Source organism: Neovison vison, chromosome 2 (genome assembly GCF_020171115.1).
Source record: "Neovison vison isolate M4711 chromosome 2, ASM_NN_V1, whole genome shotgun sequence".
NCBI lineage: Eukaryota > Metazoa > Chordata > Mammalia > Carnivora > Mustelidae > Neogale > Neogale vison.
Window position 1 is genome coordinate 161650429 of NC_058092.1, and position 20352 is coordinate 161670780.

At 37.5% G+C, this 20352-nt stretch overlaps 1 protein-coding gene across 6 annotated transcripts in view; it reads left to right on the plus strand.

Moving 5' to 3' along the window:
* Nucleotides 1-20352, plus strand: part of RYR2 (ryanodine receptor 2) — a 535490-nt gene that overhangs the window by 240034 nt on the left and 275104 nt on the right. For all 6 annotated transcript variants that reach the window (XM_044239419.1, XM_044239420.1, XM_044239421.1 and 3 more), the window contains one exon: nt 20009-20168. In XM_044239419.1, coding sequence (XP_044095354.1) covers nt 20009-20168 — 160 coding nt within the window. The remainder of the gene's footprint in view (nt 1-20008; nt 20169-20352) is intronic.

Sequence of the window (20352 nt, forward strand, 5' to 3'; positions counted from 1 at the left end):
AGTATCATTATACATTTATCTAAACCCATTAAATGTACAACGCCTGATGTAAGCCAGGGTCTTTGGATGGTAATGATGTCGCAGTGTAGCTTCATGAATTATAACGATTGTACCACTTTGTTTGGAGAATGTTGATAATGGGGAAAGCTGTGTGTGTGGAGGCAGAGAATAGCACTGTATCTTCATCTCAATTCTGCTGTGAACATAAAACGGTTCCCAAAAATAGTTCAAAAAATAACGAAGCCCCCTCCCAGGTCAGAATTTAGCTTATTCAGTTTATGGAATTCATTTGCCATAAAATCTAATTGGTAAAACCAGTTTTCTCTGTGAAAGCCATCAGTTTAAATAGAATTATCGTTGGTTGGAAAATGTCAGTCTTCTTTATTCTGTTGAGGTAAATGTGTTAATGTTTATTCCTATGATAGCCACCTCCATTCTGATATCTAAATCTGAGATAAATAGAAACCAAATGATTGATCAATGGATACACAGAGTATAGAGTTTGCAATAAGTTAGTCTTATTGAGGGATGAATTAAAGTCCTCTGCCTTTGTAATTTTTTACTGATGCCTTTTATTTGTGTTGCTTTTAGTAGTTCTGCATTACTTGAACATAGATGGGGAAATGGACACAATGGTGTCGTTAATTGAAAGCTATTCGCACCTGCTGGAAATCTATCCTACGTCTCAATTTTTCATGAGATACCATCTCATTTGTTGGCAAAAATTAAGAAATTTGGTAATAGCAAAGATTGATGTGGATATAGATCCACACAAGTCTTAAAGGCTGGAGTGTGTTTACAATCATTTTAAAAGCAGTTTGGCATAAAGTTAAACATTGTATAAAGTTAAACATTTGCACATCTTGGTACCCAGCAGTCACTCCTAGAGATATGCTGTAGAGAAAGTCCACACCAACAAATGTGAAAGCTGTTGTTTTAGAAATATTATCTGTAATAGCATAAAAATAAGAGAGAAGAGTAAGAGAAATACTATTTAGTAGGAAGATGGATTAAGTTGGATATAGTCACATAATAAAATTAATGAATTATAGTCATAAATGGCAACATAGATGAACCTTAAAAAATAATGTTGTGGATGGATAAAAATATACCCCACATGACTATATAAACTATAATAACTGTCTTTAAGACTAAAAAATGAGTTGGGCGCCTGGGTGGCTCAGTGGGTTGAGCCGCTGCCTTCCGCTCAGGTCATGATCTCAGGGTCCTGGGGTCGAGTCCCGCATCGGGCTCTCTGCTCAGCAGGGAGCCTGCTTCCTCCTCTCTCTCTCTCTGCCTGCCTCTCTGCCTACTTGTGATCTCTGTCTGTCAAATAAATAAATAAAATCTTTTTAAAAAAAAACTAAAAAATGAGCAAAACATATTTATATAATATATGTGTTTGTGTGTGTGTGTGTGTGTGTATCTATGTGAGAAGCACACAGATAGATACAGTGGTTTTAATAATATTCTTAACAAGGTGGTGGATTAATGGAATTCACTTTATTATAATGCTTCAAAGCATATTCTTTTGTTTTTGTAAAGAATAGTTATTTTAAAAATAAAAATATGACAGACAAATCCAAGTACATCAGTAATCACAATAAATGCAAATGGATTCATTTTTTCAGGTAAGATACAGAGATTGTCAGATTGGATTAAAAAAGATAACTCATGTTTTACATACCCCACAAAAAATAATACGAAGCTATAGGTATTTTAGAATCAGTAAATTTAGAAAAATGGAACTATTCTGTGATCCAGCAATTGCAGTACTAGGTATTTATCCAAAGAATACAGAAGTGCTAATTCAAAATATACATGCACCCTGATGTTTATAGTAGCATTATCTACAATAGTCAAATTATAGAAACAACCCAAGTGTCCATCAAATGATGAATGGGTAAAGAAAATACAGTGTGTATATGCAATGGAATATTACTCAGCCAAAAAAAAAAAAAGAGTGAAATCTTGCCATTTGCCACAGCATAGATAGAACTGGAGAGTATTATCCTAAGTGAAATAAGTCAGCCAAAGGAAGACAAATACCATATGATTTCACTCATGTGGAATTTAAGGAAAAAAACAAGTGAGTTGGCAGGATGCAGCCAGATAAATGCATTTTGGTCCATCAGCACCCAGAGTGCTGCAGTGGGAGCTTAATCATGAGAGCTTCGGGAGGATTTTGGGAAAGAGGTAGATAAGAATTTCAAATGGTCTTGAATCTGCTTAGCAGAACGTCCACCCCAAGCCTTTGGGAGTGACCTGAACTACCTCGTCTCCCTACCAGGTCCATGGGCACCCCCAACTCACCAAGTGTTAAATCCATACTTTTCCCAACTCTGCCAGCTGTGTGTGTGCTCCAGAGTATGTCCAGAAAGACAAGCTTCAGGAGATGGGGAACATGCTCAGAACATAGGCCACATTTGGTGGGCCAGAGAGAATCTACAAACTTGAGATATAGCCCACCCCTCTGGAAATTAAAAAAAAAAAAAAAAGAAAGAAAAAGTTTCTAATAACCTGCCTAGCAAACTGTAAGAACCTGAGAAGACACAGAGCTAATTAAGAGGGTCTTGGCTACTTCAAATGCAAAAGCAAAGATGCATAGCTATAAGAAGTATGAAAAATCAAGGAAAAGGGCATCACTAAAAGAAAATAATTTTCCAGCAACCAAGCTCAAAGGCATAGAATATTACAATATGATGAGTTCAAAATAGCTGTTGTGAAGGAATTCAACAAGCTCCAAGAAAACTCAGAAAGACAATCCAGTGAAATCAGGAGTAAAGTTAATGAACACAAGGAGCTCTTTACCAAAGCAATTGAGATTCTAAAAAAGAACCAAATGGAAATACTGGACCTGAAGAATTCAGTGAATGAGGTGAAGAATGTAGAGAAGAAGATCCGTCTCAACAGATCAGGGGGGGGAAGAAAAATGGCTTGGAGGTTAACGAATATAGAATTAATACGGTTAGAAGAGGAGCAGGAGCTAAGTTTAAAAAGAGTGAAAAAAGCCTTAAAAAGCCCTCAGATTCTGTCAGAAAAGCAAGTATCTGATGATCAGGCTTTAAAAGGAGAAGGGGCAGAGTCTGTTTTATGAAATAATAGCCAAGAACTTCCCAACCCCTGGGAAAGACTTGGATGTCCAAGTCCATGAAGCTAATGGCATACCCTGTTCTGTCATTGTAAAAAGGCTTCTCCAAGACACATTTTAATGAAACTGTCAAAAATCAACCATAAAGAATCTCAAAGCCAGGGAAAGAAGAAAGTCCCTGACAAAGAAACTCCCATTAGGCTTGAGCAGATTTCTCAACAGAAACTCTGACAGGCCAGGAGAGAGTGGAATGATGTACTCAGTGTGTTGAAAGATTAAAAATTGCCAGCCAAGAATATTCTGTCTGGCAAACTTATTCTTCAGATATGAAAGGGAAATAAAGGCTTCCCCAGACAAAAGCTGAGGGGGGTTCGATGCCTCTAGACCTGCCATGCAAGAAATGCTGAAAGGAATTCTTCATGCTGAAATGCGAAGACACTAACCCCAGGAATATAGCAGCGTGTGAAAGCTAATGGTGCACTGGTAATGGGGAGAAATCGGTCAGACTTAGAAAACTCTAACACTACACTCAGATGGTGTGTTAACCATGCAACTATAGTATGGAATTTAAAGTAGAAGAGTAAAGAGAACTAAAGCCACTTGGGTGCCTGGGTGGCTCAGTTCAGTGTCCAACTCTTGATTTCAGCTCAGGTTATGATCTCAGGGTCGTGAGATTGAGCTCCAGGTTGGGCTCTGTGCAGAGTTACTAAGTTCTTACATATCAACAATTACTCTAAATGTACGTGGTTTGAATTCACCAATCAAAAGGCACAGGGTGGCTCGATGGAAAAAATGTTCAACTACGTGCTGCCTATAAGAGACCCATTTCAGATTTAAGGATTAACATGGACTCAAAATGTCATTTGAATTATATGCTGCATTTCCTATTTGAGGATAGGCTATTTGTGTATTAGGTTTTTTTTTTATGTATAATACACATTTCATTAAAAATCCTTAAGGACGTTTCTAGAATGTGTGATTCATTGTAGTTCTTTTCTCCCTTTCTTCCTCCTCAAAACAAATAAGCAGGCATTTGAAGAGTGTAACATATTATTATCAATTCCTAAATTCATAAATCTTCCTGCATTTATTGTAAAATGAAGCTCTTGACCCACTGCATAGTTTGATGAACATAGAGTCCATTTATTGTACGGACAAAGAAGAATGCGGTAGAAAAAGTCCACTTCTGAGAGCTGGTGATTGCCAATTTCTAATATGCCTGAGTAATTGAGATTTAAGAACAGAACAGAATTATAGGTATAATGGGAAAAAAAAAAAAAAAAAACATCCAGGGCACCTTGGTGGCTCAGTGGGTTAAGCGTCTGCCTTTGGCTCAGGTCATGATCCAGCTCAGTGGGAAGGCTGCTTCTCCCTCTCTCTCTCCCCCTGGCTTGTGCTCTCTCTCTCTCTCAAGTAAACAAATAAAATCTTTTAAAAAATAAATGAAAAAAATCCTTGTCTGAATACCAATGCCATTTAGTAAAACCTTTCTTTAGCACGTATCTGTGTTATTAAAACAACACAGAGCATAGTAGATCAGGAACTAGTTGCCTGTGTTTATCACTGGGAAATAATAGATAGTGTTGAATTATGAACTGGTAGTATTTAGAATTGTCTGAGAGGTCTTTAAATTTAGTGGTAAATTCCTTCTGTCCACCATCACCTTCTTACCACTAATTCTTTGAAGTCCCTGCTACGGATGGGAAAGGGGAGGTGTGAGTGTTATCTCAGGCATATGGGGACACAGAAAAGGCAAGAGTGATATTCTCAATGCATATAGGTCTATATAAATGACTTTCTTAAGTTAAAGGCTTGGATGCTGAATATGTCAGCCCATGATATACAGATATACTGTTTATATAGACATGGCACATGTACTAAACTCAGATAACGTAAATATTTACCTAAGTGAAAGATGGTGGTACAAATACAGTTAAATTTTTTCTTTAATGATGAAGCACTGTGATCATGAAGGAAAAAAAAATAGCTTTATACACTCCTTTAATATGTAATGAGTAAATTTCACAAAACGCAAATTTAAAAATGTGCTAACATGTAATGTTCTTTATTTTCTCTGATCAGGTTTAATTTCGTATTTAAGCCCCATGGACCTTGCACCACAATGAAGCTTTGTATTAGAAACTTAGTCCTAGTCTGTTGAGTGCAAACTCCATTAAAACCAATGCTTTCTGTGTTTTTTTTTTCACTTTTAAGTTTTGATTCAGATGTCATCTTCTCAAAGCATTCTTTCTTCACCTCCATTTAAGATTATTCCCTATTTAATAAAAAAAATTCGCTCCCTATTTAAAATTGTACATTTCCCCATGCTCCCCTTTTCTCCTTTATTTTTCCCCACAGCACTTACATCTTCTAACATACTGTTGTTCTACACTTACTTTGTTTATTGCCTGATTCTGCATCAGAACATAATTCCTGTAAAGATAGATTTCTTTGTTCATGTTATTTAATGATAATATCAGTAGTTCATAGAATAGGGCCTAAGACATTCTAGCACTGAATGAGTATTTGTTGTTGAATTTGAATTCAGTGTCTACCTCCCTCTTAACCCCTGGGGCTACCTGTGTTTGGTACACTTACACGTTGGGGAGGAGACATTGGACATTGGATCCATGGTCCGTCTCCTTTGATTTTGCTCTCATGACTGAATCAATGTCAAAGCAAACCAGAGCTGAACAGAATTTAAAAGTAGAGAGGCAAATTTTATCCAGAAACTATTGCAATTGGGGGAGAGAGACCTCTGTATCAAACTGAACCCCATTTGGAATCCAACGAGGATGAGTGGGGATTTATTGGCCAGGAGTGCGGGTGGGCAGTGGATAGAAGATTACTACTAGGAAACATCAAGGAGAAGGGAGATTCTGCAGAACCAATTTGATAGGATTCTTGCTGAAGGTAGACTCAGTGATAAGATATCAAGAAAGGGCGAAGAATGGGATCCAGTATCAAGGGTGGATTTTCGTTAAACTGATCCAGTAGGGTTCTTGCTAAAATGGAACTAATTAGAACAAGGGCAGAGCCTAAGGTCAGAGTCCCAGTCTCAAAGAGGACTCAGAGGAGCCTGACTCAGGTTTGACCAGAGGGAGTGTCTTTGTCAATGACCTTCATTCATCGCTGCTGGCATCCTATGGGATGCCTGTCTTCCCCACTGGTCTGTGGGTCTACTCTCATTTCTGTGAGTACTCTAGGTCATTGCTCTTCTTTTAGCTTCCTTTATAGGCTTAAAGGAAGCCTTTTAGGGAGTGCCAGAAACCTAAGAATACTCTTTCTGGCAATTTGGGTATTGCAGTGTGTGGATGGAGGGGGTAGGGAACGTCACCTGTCAGCCTAGATTGGGTTGGTTGCAATGTCTTGTTTCTCTGAAGTTGTGCCATGCAAGGAAAGGGTTTGGTGTGGGAGATTCTAGGATCTGGCCATTTTGCTCAGTGTGCTCTGGGAAGCAAGACAGAAGTTCACCTTGGTGCTGGGATCTACCTGGTCTCTACCTGGTTAAGTGTCAGGGAGTTTTGGCTTCCCTCCAGCTCCCCTGTCCTCTTGGCTCTGGAATCTGTCTGGGCAGGAGAAAGAGTCTTTATCTGGTTTTCTTCAAGTCTCAGGGCATCTGGGCTTGCTTTTTTGATATTCAAAAACATAACTTTTAATATCAGAAGGCCTTTTATCTGAAAGACTAATGTCTCTGCAGTGAATTTTCAAAGCTCGTGTTAAAAATCCAAAAGCCAAGTATGGCTTTCTTTGGTGTCTCTCTTGAGATGACCTGTTCTTGGGGCATTGGATACTTTGTGGTTTTGTTTCAAAGGGCCTGTGGGGTAGTGGAAGGCCTTGGAGTAAAAAGAAATTGATAAAAGAGGAGTCGGATGGGGTGGGGTAGGGAGGCCCCCCAGGCACATCCTCATATTACATTTACTTAAAAACAAAGAAGTGAAGTAGTGGAAAAAATATATCCCTTGTCTGTTTTCTTTCTAATCTCTACAGTGAAGTTAATTCTCCAGTATTTGCTTCCCGAGAAGGGTTTTTGAATTATCTCTCTATTCTTTCTGAGCAAATGTCAGCCCCGTATGCATTTTTAGTAGATGGGCTTCCAGCAAAACTTTCTTAATATCTCTGGTGTGCAGTCATCTGAGATTTTCCCATTGGTTCCAAGGTACTTGAAGGGCTGATTTGGTTTGGAAATTGACACCTAACATCCACTGAACTTGGACATAATCTTTTCATGTTTATTGCACATCTTTTGCAGCATGATGACTTCCAAGCTTCATTTAGCCTGATTCCTACTAAAAAGTAAACTTGAGAGGTGGGAGAAGCTAGAAAAAAAAGGAAAAGGTTCTTCTGCTTAGTGTTTCTTATTCTGCTGTGTTTTTTTTTTTTAAAGATTTTATTTATTTATTTGACAGACAGAGATCACAAGTAGGCAGAGAGGCAGGCAGAGATAGAGGAAGAAGCAGGCTCCCTGCTGAGCAGAGAGCCCGATGCGGGACTTGATCCCAGGACCCTGAGATCATGACCTGAGCCGAAGGCAGCGGCTTAACCACACTGAGCCACCCAGGCGCCCCTGCTGTGTTTTTTGTACACCACTTTAATTGCCCCTTCAGTGATATTATACTGCACACTTTTTTCAAAGGCTCATTTAGAATACCTGCTTAGGAAGAATGTGGGTCGTGTGGCAATGAAGTACAAAACTAAATTGCTAGTTAACGTGACAATTCATCAGTGGGGCCTAGTGCCATCAATTTTTTGTTCACATCTTTGGTAATTTGATGCAGATGAAACTGGGTGTTTACCAGTTATGTTTTGTTTTGTTTTATTTTTCTGGGGAAAAAGGTCCTTTAAAAAAGAAACTGAAGCCCAGTATATATAATTTATTAATCTTGCTGTTTTATTTTAATTATTCAATTGTATGTTACATCAGAATAAATTGAGAGCTAATAACTGCAAAAGAATTTGGATACCTTGGAAAGGGAGTATATTGAATATATTTATTTCATCCCCTATTTATTCCTCATAATCTAAATTTCAGAATGATTGATGGAATGGGGACTTTGAATATTAAGGTAAAAGAAATTTAAAAGGATGCCTGCTAAACAGCTAGATTGCAGGAGAAAGATAGCTGTTGACTGATTCTGGTAGGATTTTCCCAGGAAGCTCAAGAAAGTAGAATGTAACACATGGATGTCTTTAACATGAACTTTATGTATTTTGTATTAATTTAATTACTACTGCTAGGACTTGTCCCTATTATTTGGACTATGAAATTCTACTCCCCAAAACTGGTATAGCAGTCTTTCTTTCATTTCTTTTACATTTCTGGAAATTAATCTGAAACATTACTTGAAATCACATAGCTTCCAAGGATTATGTCAATCACAGTTTACTCCAAAAGCTTGGCTTTTTGTTCTTTTTCAACTATAAGAAGATAATATTTCCTATTAGCAGTTGGTTGGTTCATCTTTTTGTACCTAATTAGATTATATTATTAAGGTGAAGTGGACATTATTGGCCAAAGTTTATTTATGCTCTTTAAAAAAAAATCCCATTTTATGGGGCCCCTGGGTGGCTCAGTGGGTTAAGGCCTCTGTTTTTGGCTCAGGTCATGGTCCCAGGATCCTGGACCCCACTTTGGGCTCTCTGCTCGGCAAGGAGCCTGCTTTCCCTCTCTCTGCCTGCCTCTCTGTCTACTTGTGATCTCTGTCTGTCAAATAAATAAAATCTTTTAAAAAAAGAAATCCCATTTGGTTACAATGATTTGACTCTTACTTTGTCAATATATACTACAAACAGAAAAAGAGTTTTATAAATCATTGTTGATACTGATTAATATTGGTTAGGTATTCATGATGTCAGCACATTTATCAAATACAGTAAGTTGAAGTCTATGAATTTAAAAAATACTTGTATTTTACTGTGGATGATTTGAAGGACAACAGTATGGAAATAAAGTTCGGGTGAAATGGGACTTAGTAACTTTGATTTGGATGGGATTATTAGCCATTTAAAAGAATCGTTTGAAGCTTTAAATCCTTTCTTGCACAGGGTTATTTAGAAAAGTAAAATGAATTGTAGTTTGCGTCTAACAGAGAGCATGAACTAATTAATTATTGTGCTGTGTTAAATCAACAGATGGAAATAGACCTCCATGGGTTTTCCTTGTGATCACAGATTAAAGCAGCTCTAGTAGATATTCCATGTAAGAAGGGGAGAATTTAGAAAATCAAGAGAAATGCTTAGGGTTCTATATTATCCAGCTTTACACATTGGTAGAACTTATTTATAATGTTTGACTTGGAAGGACCTCCTTCCCATCCTCTGCCTTTCAAACATACTCCCCTATTCCATATGAGATATTGCTGGGATGTCTACCATTAGAACTGGTTGTAAGAGAGTATTTTTCCTCTTTTCAAATGCACACGTTGCTCATTAAGATGGTTTCAGCTCTCATCAAGTTGCTATTGAAAAATGAGAGAAGAAAGAATGTGTGCTCTTGGGCTACCCCGTGCTGGGTGAATGTGGGGAAATCAGGAGGGGAGGATGTCAAGCAGAGATAGGAAGATGGGACAGTAGAGAAGACTGAGTTCTTTGTCATTGCTCCTAAGGTTGCTTCCAACAAGTCACATTAAACTTAGAAATTAGACTCTGCCAGCTTGATCATTTGTCAGTGCCTTGGAAATATATTGGAAGCTCTTTATTGAAAAAAATACTTTGTGAATGAGAACTTGTATATGGGCTGCGCTTAGAGTTTATAGATTTATCTATTTATAATCAGAATTGTATAACATACAGTGATTTATATGAGCTATTAAAAGTTTCCATGTGGGACTCCTTGGGTAGCTCAGTTGGTTAAGCATTTGCCTTCTGTCGAGGTCATGATCTTGGGGTACTGGGATGGAGTCCTACATTAGGCTCCTTGCTCAGTGGGGATCCTGCTTCTCCCTCTTCCTCTGCCTGCTGCTCCCCCTCCTTATGTTCTCTCTCTGACAAATAAATAAAATCTTTAAAAAGAAAAATAAGTAAAAAAATCCCATGTAGCATAATTATAAAACATTTTTTAATTTAAAAATATTGTTAAATACCCAGATGTTCAGAGTTTTGATTTAAAACAGAACAAAATTTCTCGTCTATAAATGTAGCTTATGATGTAAATTGAATGACATAAGGCTGTAATTAGCCATAATTGTTACAATTGCTGCACTAATCTAATCCTCTTAAACAAAGCAAAATATTTCTGATACTTTTGTCTATAGATAAATGATTTATAAAATACGAGATGTCTTATGATAAAATAGTAACTAAGGCAGTTTCAACTTTATTCTTCTTAAAAATTATTTATTGCTGGAACACATTGATTCATCCAACATATTTTTATTGAATGTCTACCAAAGATCAGACATTATTCTTCATTTTGTGGATAGCAAGGAACAAAGCAGTGGAACACCCTGCCTCTTTATGGTACCAGGCTTACCTGGTAATTCTGCTACCCACAGCCCAGAATACTTAAAAGAAAAAAGATTACATAGTTTTATCTCAGCATTTTCTCATGTTCTGGCTATTTTTTTTTTAACTTGGCATAATTAGCTGGTGAATTTCCTTTGTATAAAGGAGAATGTTTGAGATGAAGATACATGTACCTTCATATTAATTCAGCATATAAAGTTAATTCTTTTTTTTTAATTTAAATTCAATTAGCCAACTTATAGTATATCATTAGTTTCAGATGTAGTGTTCAGTAATTCATCAGTTGTTTATAATACCCATTGCTAATCACATCACAAGCCCTCCTTAATATCCATCACCCAGTTACCCCATTCTGTGTACCCACCTCCTCTTCAGAAACCCTCAGTTTGTTTCCCATAGTTAAGTCTCTCATGGTTTTTCTCCCTCTCTGATGATTTCCCATTCAGTTTACCCTCTCTTCCCCTCTGATCCTCTATGCTGTTTCTTATATTCCACTTATAAGTAAAACCATATGATAATTGTCTTTCTCTGATTGAGTTATTTTGCTCAGCATAATACCCTCCAGTTCTGTCCGCATCAGTGTAAATGGTAAGTAGTTACCATTTCTAATGGCTGAGTAATTTTGTGTGTGTGTGTGTGTGTGTGTGTATATACATGTGTATGTATATATATATATACACACAGGGTGCCAGGGTGGCTCAGTCATTAAGCATCTGCTTTTGGCTCAGGTCATGATCCCAGGGTCCAGGGATCAAGCCCTGCATGGGATCCTTGCTCAGTGGAAAGCCTGCTTCTTCCTCTCCTACTCCCTCTGCTTGTGTTCCCTCTCTCACTGTCTCTCTTTCTTTCTGTCAAATAAATAAAATCTTAAAAAATAAATAAATAAAATCTAATTTGTCTGGATATGTGGATTGCTATCCCAACTTTCTTTTGACATCTATTGACATGATAAATGGTTCTCTACCCCCTTACTTTGAATCTAAAGGTATTTTTAGGTATATATATATATATATATATATATATATATACACACACACACACACATATATATACATACACACACATACACACACACACACACACACACACACACCATATCTTCTTTATCCATTCATCTGTTGATGGACATTTCAGCTCTTTCCACAATTTGGCTGTTGTGGACATTGCTGCTATAGACATTTGGGTGCAGGTGCCCCTTCAGATCATTACATTTGTATCTTTGGGATAAATGCCCAGTAATGCAATTGCTGGGTTGTAGGGTAGCTCTATGTTTAACTTTGTGAGGAACCTCCATGCTGTTTTCCAGAGTGGCTGCACCAGCTTACATTCTCAGCAACAGTGTAAGATGATTCCCCTTTCTCTTCATCCTCTCCAACATTTATTGTTTCCTGAGTTATTAATTTTTGCCATTCTGGCTGGTATGAGATAGTATCTCATTGTGGTTTTGATTTGCATTTCCGTGATGCCAAGGGATGTGGAACGATTTTTCGTGTGTCTGTTGGCCATTTGTATTTCTCTGGATAAATGTCTTTTCATGTCTTCTGCCATTTCTTGACTAGATTATTTGTGGTTTTCTTGGGTGTGGAGTTTGATAAGTTCTTTATATATAATGGATACTAGCTCTTTATTTGATATGTCACTTGCAAATATCTTCTATTGCATAGATTGCCTTTTAGATTTGTTGCCTGTTTTCTTTGCTGTGCAGAAGCTTTTTATCTTGGTGAAATTCCAATAGTTCATTTTTGCTTTTGTTTCCCTTTCCTTTGGAGACTCGTCTAGCAAGTAGTTGCTGTGGCCAAGGTCACAGAAGTTTCTGCTTGTGTTCGCTCCTAGAATTTTGATGGATTCCTGTCTCACATTTAGGTCTTCTAACCGTTTTGAGTTTATCTTTGTGTAGTTTAAGAAAGTGGTCCAGTTTCATTCTTCTACATGTGGCTTTTAAATTTTCCTAGCACCATTTATTGAAAAGACTGTCCTTTTTCCATTAGATCTTCTTTCCTGCCTTGTCAATTGTTAGTTGACCATAGAGTTGAGAGTCCGTTTCTAGATTCTCTCTTCTGTTCCATTGATCTATGTGTCTGGTTTTGTACCAATACCATACTGTTTTGATTCAGCTTTGTAATAGAGCTTGAAGTCTGGCGGTGTAATGCCACCAGCTTTGATTTTCTTTTTCAACTTTACTCTGACTATTCAGGGTCTTTTTTGGTTCCATACAAATTTTAGGATTATTTGTGTTAGCTCTGTGAAAAAACGTTGATGGTATTTTGATAGGGATTGCATTGAATGTATAGATTGCCCTAGGTAGTGTAGAGATTTTAACAATATTTGTTCTTCCAGTCCATGGGCGTGAAATGTTTTTCCATTTCTTTGTGTCTTTCTTAATTTCTTTCACCAGTATTCTATGGTTTTTAGAATACACATCTTTTACCTGTTGGGTTAGGTTTATTCCTAGATACCTAACATTTTTTTCAATTTGTAAATGGGATCAACTTCTTAATTTCTCTTTCTTCTGTCTCATTGTTAGTGCATAATGCACATAATGCAACTGATTTCTGCACATTGATTTTATATCCTGTCATGTTGCTGAATTCTTGTTGAGTTCTTAAAATTTCGAGGTGGAGTCTTTCAGGTTTTCCACATAAAGTATCATGTTTCCTGTGAAGAGTGAGTTTGACTTCATTGCTATTTTGCCTGCCTTTTATTACTTTTTGTTATTAGATTGCTGAGGCTAGGACTTCTAGTACTATGTTGAACTACAGTGGTGAGAGTAGGCATTGCTCTTGTGTTCCTGACTTTAGGGAAGAAGCTCTCAGCTTTCCCCCTTTCAGAATAATATTCCCTGTGGGCTTTTCGTAGATGGATTTTACGATACTGAGGTATGTTCCCTCTATCCCTACACTGTGGAGAGTGTTAATTAAGAAATGATACTATATTTTGTCAAATGCTTTTTCTCATCAACTGAGAGGATTATATGGTGCTTATCCTTTCTTTTGTTAACTCGTTGAATGAGTTTGGAAGTTTTCCTTCCCTTTCTATTTTTTTGAAACAACTTCAGAAGAATAGGTATTCATTCTTCCCCCTGGGAAGCCATCTGGCCCTGGACTCTGATTTGTTAGGAGATTTTTAATTACTGCTTCAATTTCCTTGATGATTATGGGTCTGTTCAGGTTTTCTATTTTTTCCTGTTTCAGTTTTGGTAGTCTATATGTCTCTAGGAAATGCATCTATTTCTTCCAGATTGCCTAATTTGTTGGCATATAGCTACTCATAATATGTTCTTATAATTCTTAGTATTTCCTCAGTGTTGGTTGTGATCTCCCCTCTTTCATTCATGATTTTATTAATTTGGGTCCTTTCTCTTTTCTTTTTGATAAGTCTGGCTAGTGGTTTATTGATCTTATTAATTCTTTCAGAGAACCAGCTTCTAGTTTCATTGATCTACTGTTCTTTTGGTTTCTATTTCATTGATTTATGCTTTAATCTTTCTTATTGCTTTTCTCCTGCTTGGTTTAGGCTTTATTTGCTCTTCTTTCTCCAGTTCCTTTTGGTGTAAGACTAGCTTGTAAATATTTGAAACTTCTCTAATTTTTTTGAGAAAGGTTTGTGCTGCTATGTATTTCCCTCTTAGGGCCTGCTTTGCTATATCCCAAAGGTTTTGAATAGTTGTGTTTTCATTTTCTTTATTTCCATTAATTTTAAAAATTCTTCTTTAATTTCCTGGTTGACCCATTCATTCTTTAGTAGGATGCTCTTTAATTCCAAGTGTTTGAATTCCATCCAGATTTCCTATTGTGACTTAGTTCAAGTTTCAATGCCTTGTGATTTAAAAATATGCAGAAATATTCCCAATCCTCTGGTACTAGCTGGGGCCTGATTTGTGACCCAGTATGTGATCTATTCTGGAGAGTGTTCCATGTGCACTTGAAAAGAATGTGTATTTTGTTGCATTAGGATGGAATGCTCTGTATATATCTGTGATGTCCATTTGGTCAAGTGTGTCATATAAAGCCCTTATTTCCTTATTGATCTTATGTTTGGTGAGCTGCCCATTGCTGTGAGTGGGGTAAAGTCCCCTACTTATTATTGTATTATTATCAATGTGTTTTCTTTAATTTAATACTTATAATTGTTATAATTATATATATTAATACTTATAACTGTTAGATGTTCTTGTTGGATAAACACCTTAAGTATGATATAGTGTCCCTCTTCATCCCTTACTACAGTCTTTGCTTTAAAGTCTAATTTGTCTGGGGTGCCAGGGTGGCTCAGTCATTAAGCATCTGCTTTTGGCTCAGGTCATGGTCCCAGGGTCCAGGGATCAAGCCCTGCATGGGATCCCTGCTCAGTGGAAAGCCTGCTTCTCCCTCTCCTACTCCCTCTGCTTGTGTTCCCTCTCTCACTGTCTCTCTTTCTTTCTGTCAAATAAATAAAATCTTAAAAAATAAATAAATAAAATCTAATTTGTCTGGATATGTGGATTGCTATCACAGCTTTCTTTTTTTTTTTTTCCCCCTTTTAATGTTTTTTATTTTTTTTTTTTAATTTTTTAAAAAAAATTTTTTTTTTCCAATTTATTTATTTTCAGAAAAACAGTATTCATTATTTTTTCACCATACCCAGTGCTCCATGCAAGCCGTGCCCTCTATAATACCCACCACCTGGTACCCCAACCTCCCACCCCCCCGCCACTTCAAACCCCTCAGATTGTTTTTCAGAGTCCATAGTCTCTCATGGTTCATCTCCCCTTCCAATTTACCCAAAAGCACATACCCTCCCCAATGTCCATAACCCTACCCCCCTTCTCCCAACCCCCCTCCCCCCAGCAACCCACAGTTTGTTTCGTGAGATTAAGAGTCACTTATGGTTTGTCTCCCTCCCTATCCCATCTTGTTTCATGGATTCTTCTCCTACCCACTTAAGCCCCCATGTTGCATCACCACTCCCTCATATCAGGGAGATCATATGATAGTTGTCTTTCTCCGCTTGACTTATTTCGCTAAGCATGATACGCTCTAGTTCCATCCATGTGGTCGCAAATGGCAAGATTTCATTTCTTTTGATGGCTGCATAGTATTCCATTGTGTATATATACCACATCTTCTTGATCCATTCATCTGTTGATGGACATCTAGGTTCTTTCCATAGTTTGGCTATTGTCGACATTGCTGCTATAAAAATTCGGGTGCACGTGCCCCTTTGGATCACTACGTTTGTATCTTTAGGGTAAATTCCCAGTAGTGCAATTGCTGGGTCATAGGGCAATTCTATTTTCAACATTTTGAGGAACCTCCATGCTGTTTCCATGCTCCTGGATTGGAAGAATAAATATTGTGAAAATGTCTATGCTACCTAAAGCAATATACACATTTAATGCAATTCCTATCAAAGTACCATCCATCTTTTTCAAAGAAATGGAACAAATAATTTTAAAATTTATATGGAACCAGAAAAGACCTCGAATAGCCAAAGGGATATTGAAAAAGAAAGCCAAAGTTGGTGGCATCACAATTCCAGACTTCAAGCTTTATTACAAAGCTGTCATCATCAAGACAGCATGGTACTGGCACAAGAACAGACACATAGACCAATGGAACAGAATAGAGAGCCCAGAAATAGACCCTCAACTCTATGGTCAACTCATCTTCGACAAAGCAGGAAAGAATGTCCAATGGAAAAAAGACAGCCTCTTCAATAAATGGTGTTGGGAAAATTGGACAGCCACGTGCAGAAAAATGAAATTGGACCATTTCCTTACACCACACACAAAAATAGATTCAAAATGGATTAAGGACCTCAATGTGAGAAAGGAAGCTATCACAGCTTTCTTTTGACATCTATTGACATGATAAATGGTTCTCTACCCCCTTACTTTGAATCTGAAGGTATTTTTAGGTCTAAAGTCCATCTCTTATAGGCAGCATATGGATTCGTCTTGCTTTTATCCAGTCTTATACACTGTGTCTTTTGATTTGAGCATTTAGTCCATTTACATTCAGAGTAACTATTGAAGGATATGAATGTAGTGCCATTGTATTACCTGTAAAGTCCCTGTTCCTGTGGATTGTCTCTGTTTCTTTCTGATGTATGTTACTTTTGGGGTCTTTCTTCAGAGAGAGAGATAATTTATTTAATATTAATAATATAAAATAAAATTTATATTTTAAAATAAATTTAAAATTTATTTAATATTTCTTACAGGGTTAGTTTGGTGATCACAGATCCTTTTAGTTTCTGTTTGTCCTGGAAGCTCTTTATCTCTCCATACATTTTGAATGATACTTTAGATGGAAAAAGCATTTTTGGCTGCATGTTTTTTTCATTTAGCACCAAGAATGTGTCATTCTGGCCTTTTATGGCCAGCCAGGTCTCTGTGGATAGGTCTGATGCCAGTCTAATATTTCTATCATTGTAGATTAAGGAGTTCTTGCCTCAAGCTTCTTTTGGGATTTTCTCTTTATCTCTGAGATTTGCATGCTTCACTATTATATGTCAGGGTTTTGATCTATTTTTAATGATTTTTGAGGAGTGTTCTCTCTACCTCTTGGACTTGAATGTCTGTTTCCTTCCTTAATTAGGGAAGTTCTCAGCTGTGACTTGCTCATATATGCCTTATGTCCCTGCCTCTCTTCTTTCTCTGGGACCACAATAATTCTAATATTGTTTATGGTATCGCTAATTTCTTGAAGCTTCCCTTCATGATCCATTCGTTGTTTTTCTCTCTTTTCCTCAGCTTCCTTCCTTTACATCATCTTGTCTTCTCTGTCACTGACTCTCTCTTCTGCCTCATTTACCCTAGCTGTTGGAGCATCCAAGTTAGAATGCATCTTAGTTGAAACATTTTTAAATTTCAGCCTGCTTAGATTTTATTTCTGCATTAAGAGATTCTCTGGTGTCTTTTATGCTTTTCTCAAGCCCAGCTAGTACCTTTATAATTGTTATCCTGAATTCTAGGTCTGACATTTTACTTATATCCATATTGATTAGGTCTGTGGCAGAGAGTATTACTTCTGGTTTTTTCTTTTGTTGTGAATTCTTCCTTCTAGTTATTTTGCCTCGAGAAGAATGGATGAACAAGGGAATAAAATAAAAAATATCAAGGATGACTCAAGCAAAATACCAACTAGACAAATCTGAAGAGGTCTGAAACCGAAAATGAAAAGAAAAAGGAGAAAAGAAAATATAATTTCCCAAGTGGATAAGACAGGGTAGTCCACTTGGTCATGGGTGTATTTTGCTCTGTTAGAAGACCCTAAATCCCAAAATTTCAAAGAAAGCAAAACATATATATACAAAAATGAAATTGAATACAGTGAAAGGAAGCGAAAAATTAAGACTATATCTATAAAATGTAAATGTGAAAATGAAAGTTTAAGAAAAAGACTAAAAAATAGAGTTGCTAAAATAAGAAAGAAGTTGAAAAGGGGGGGAAAAGATTATAATCTGAAAGATAAAAGAATCATGAGAAAAAAACCCTCGAATTCTATATACTATTTTCCCCTCACATTGGAGTTTTGCAATTCTGTGTGTTTGGTACACTTGGTGTTACACTGATGTTATAGCTAGTTTTCTGGGGGAGGGGCCTGCTGCTCTGATTCTCAGATGCCTTTGCCTGGGTAGAGTTGCACTGTCCCTTGCCAGGGGACCAGTCTTAGTGTAAGCTGCTTTGGGTTGCTCTATGTGGCTTTTGTTCCCTGAAGGATTTCTGTGGCCCATTAGAGGATAAAAATAAAAATAAAAATGAAAATAAAAATGGCTGTATCCCTGTTTCTAGCCCTGGAGCTGAAAGATCTTGGGCCCCTAAATTCAGGGAAAAATTCAGGGAAAAGCAGTCTTCACTTTTATGTGCACCGAACTCTGCAGACTCCTTCTAAGCACACCCTACTTTTCTACCCAGGGGAGAGAGGAGGGTTCTCACAGGCCTGCCACTTGTAGGACCCCCGCACAGAGACCAGTCTTCTGATTGAATTGCTGTTCACGGTTTATGGCGAACTGAGCTGAGAGCCCACGCCTGGGCTTGCTGACCATAGCCAGTTTCCTGCTCCAGTGCTTGGGAGCTCTGCCAGCTCAGGCAGGCATCCCCATTCTTTCTGTGACCCCGGGGATCCTGAGACCACAGGATCCCACCTAGAATTTTGTCCCGCTTTGCCATCTGAGCACCTTTCCAGTAGGGGTGTCTCTCACTGGAGCAGATTTTTAAAAGTATTGATTTTGTGCTCTGGGGCTGTAACACTCTCTGGGAGCTGCTTACAGAGGTTCCCTCCCCTGCTGTTCATCTTCCAATATATTCCATCTGATTCACTTCTCCACACCTCCTACCTTCCCCAAAGTGGTTGCTTTTCTATTTGTAGAATTCCAGCAATTCTTTTCTTTCATCTCAGGTTGAATTCGTAGGTTTTCAGAATGATTTGATAGTTATCTGAGTACATTCAAGGCACCCGATGAAACAAGGCTCCCTACTTTTCTGCCATCTTGCTTCCTTCCACCAAATCTTTCCAAAAACTATAAATCAGAAGGCTGATTATCTGCCATGTCCTATTTCAAGTACGATGGCATTTTGAAAAATGGATTAGAAACAAATCTGACCTCAAGGCCTGATTGACTATAGGTAATACAACAATGACAGAAGAACAGAGGAGAAGCAGCTATAAAACAGGTTTTGTTGGAATCTCAGTAGTTAAAGAGAATGAGGTGACTCTGTGTGTATCTGCGGGGGGTCAGGCAGTATTATTGCCCTAATATGTACATGCTGGAAACTTGGTATTTTTCAATTTTATAGCTCTTACAAAAGATGAAAACCTACACTTGTTTTAGTGCTTTCTCTCCATTTCAGCATATAGAAGTAGTTTCAGGTAAGAGTTTCTTAAAACCCAGGCCTTCATTATTTTTTAGATGGTTAAATACCTGGGATTTTCTACCCTCTGTCTTATCCAGATGCTTCCTAAATTATATAACTAAGAAAGAAAATAGGAAAATAACTTATAAAGGCATTAAAATTTACCTATAGAATAATAAATAGCTAGTATCTGTAAAGATCCACAGATTCATTAAATACGTAAATATACAAATTAATGCAACACTTAATAGTTGAAGAAAATGAGAATAGGAAGAGAAATCCATCAGATGTTTTCATTGATAACCAGTATTTTGGTTTGTACTATAGAAGAGCCTCAAGAGTTAGGAACTCAGTAAATCCTTCTCAACTTTGAGAGATAGGTAACTTGTCTCATTTCGCTTTCACTGGCATAAAAATTAAAACCAAGATTGTGTGGCCTTTCTACTTAATGAGTTATTAGCTTAAGTGAAGGGTTCCAGGCTTGCTGACCAGGTAACCACTGTGGTTAAATGAACCATTAGAAGTAGGTATGGCCATAAAGAGACTGGTATAGGGATTTTTAAGTTTTGACTTTTTCAAAAAGGCCGATTACATATTTCTTTTGTTTTGCCTTATAGTTACCAGCTGACAAGTGGGTACAAGCCTGCCCCAATGGACCTGAGCTTTATCAAACTCACCCCATCTCAGGAAGCAATGGTGGACAAGTTGGCAGAAAATGCCCATAATGTGTGGGCCCGGGATCGAATCCGGCAGGGCTGGACTTACGGCATCCAACAGGTATGAAGGGGCTTTAGAGCATGGAGGCTGAGGTTTGTTTAAGTGCCCATCAGTGCCGTTCGTAACAGGGGAGATTAAATAATTATTGTTGTGAAACTCACATACATGTCTTAATATACGTATGCAGTGACACACCTGTCCAGTGCTAGACTCTGGAAGTCAGATGACCATAACCCTGAGTAAA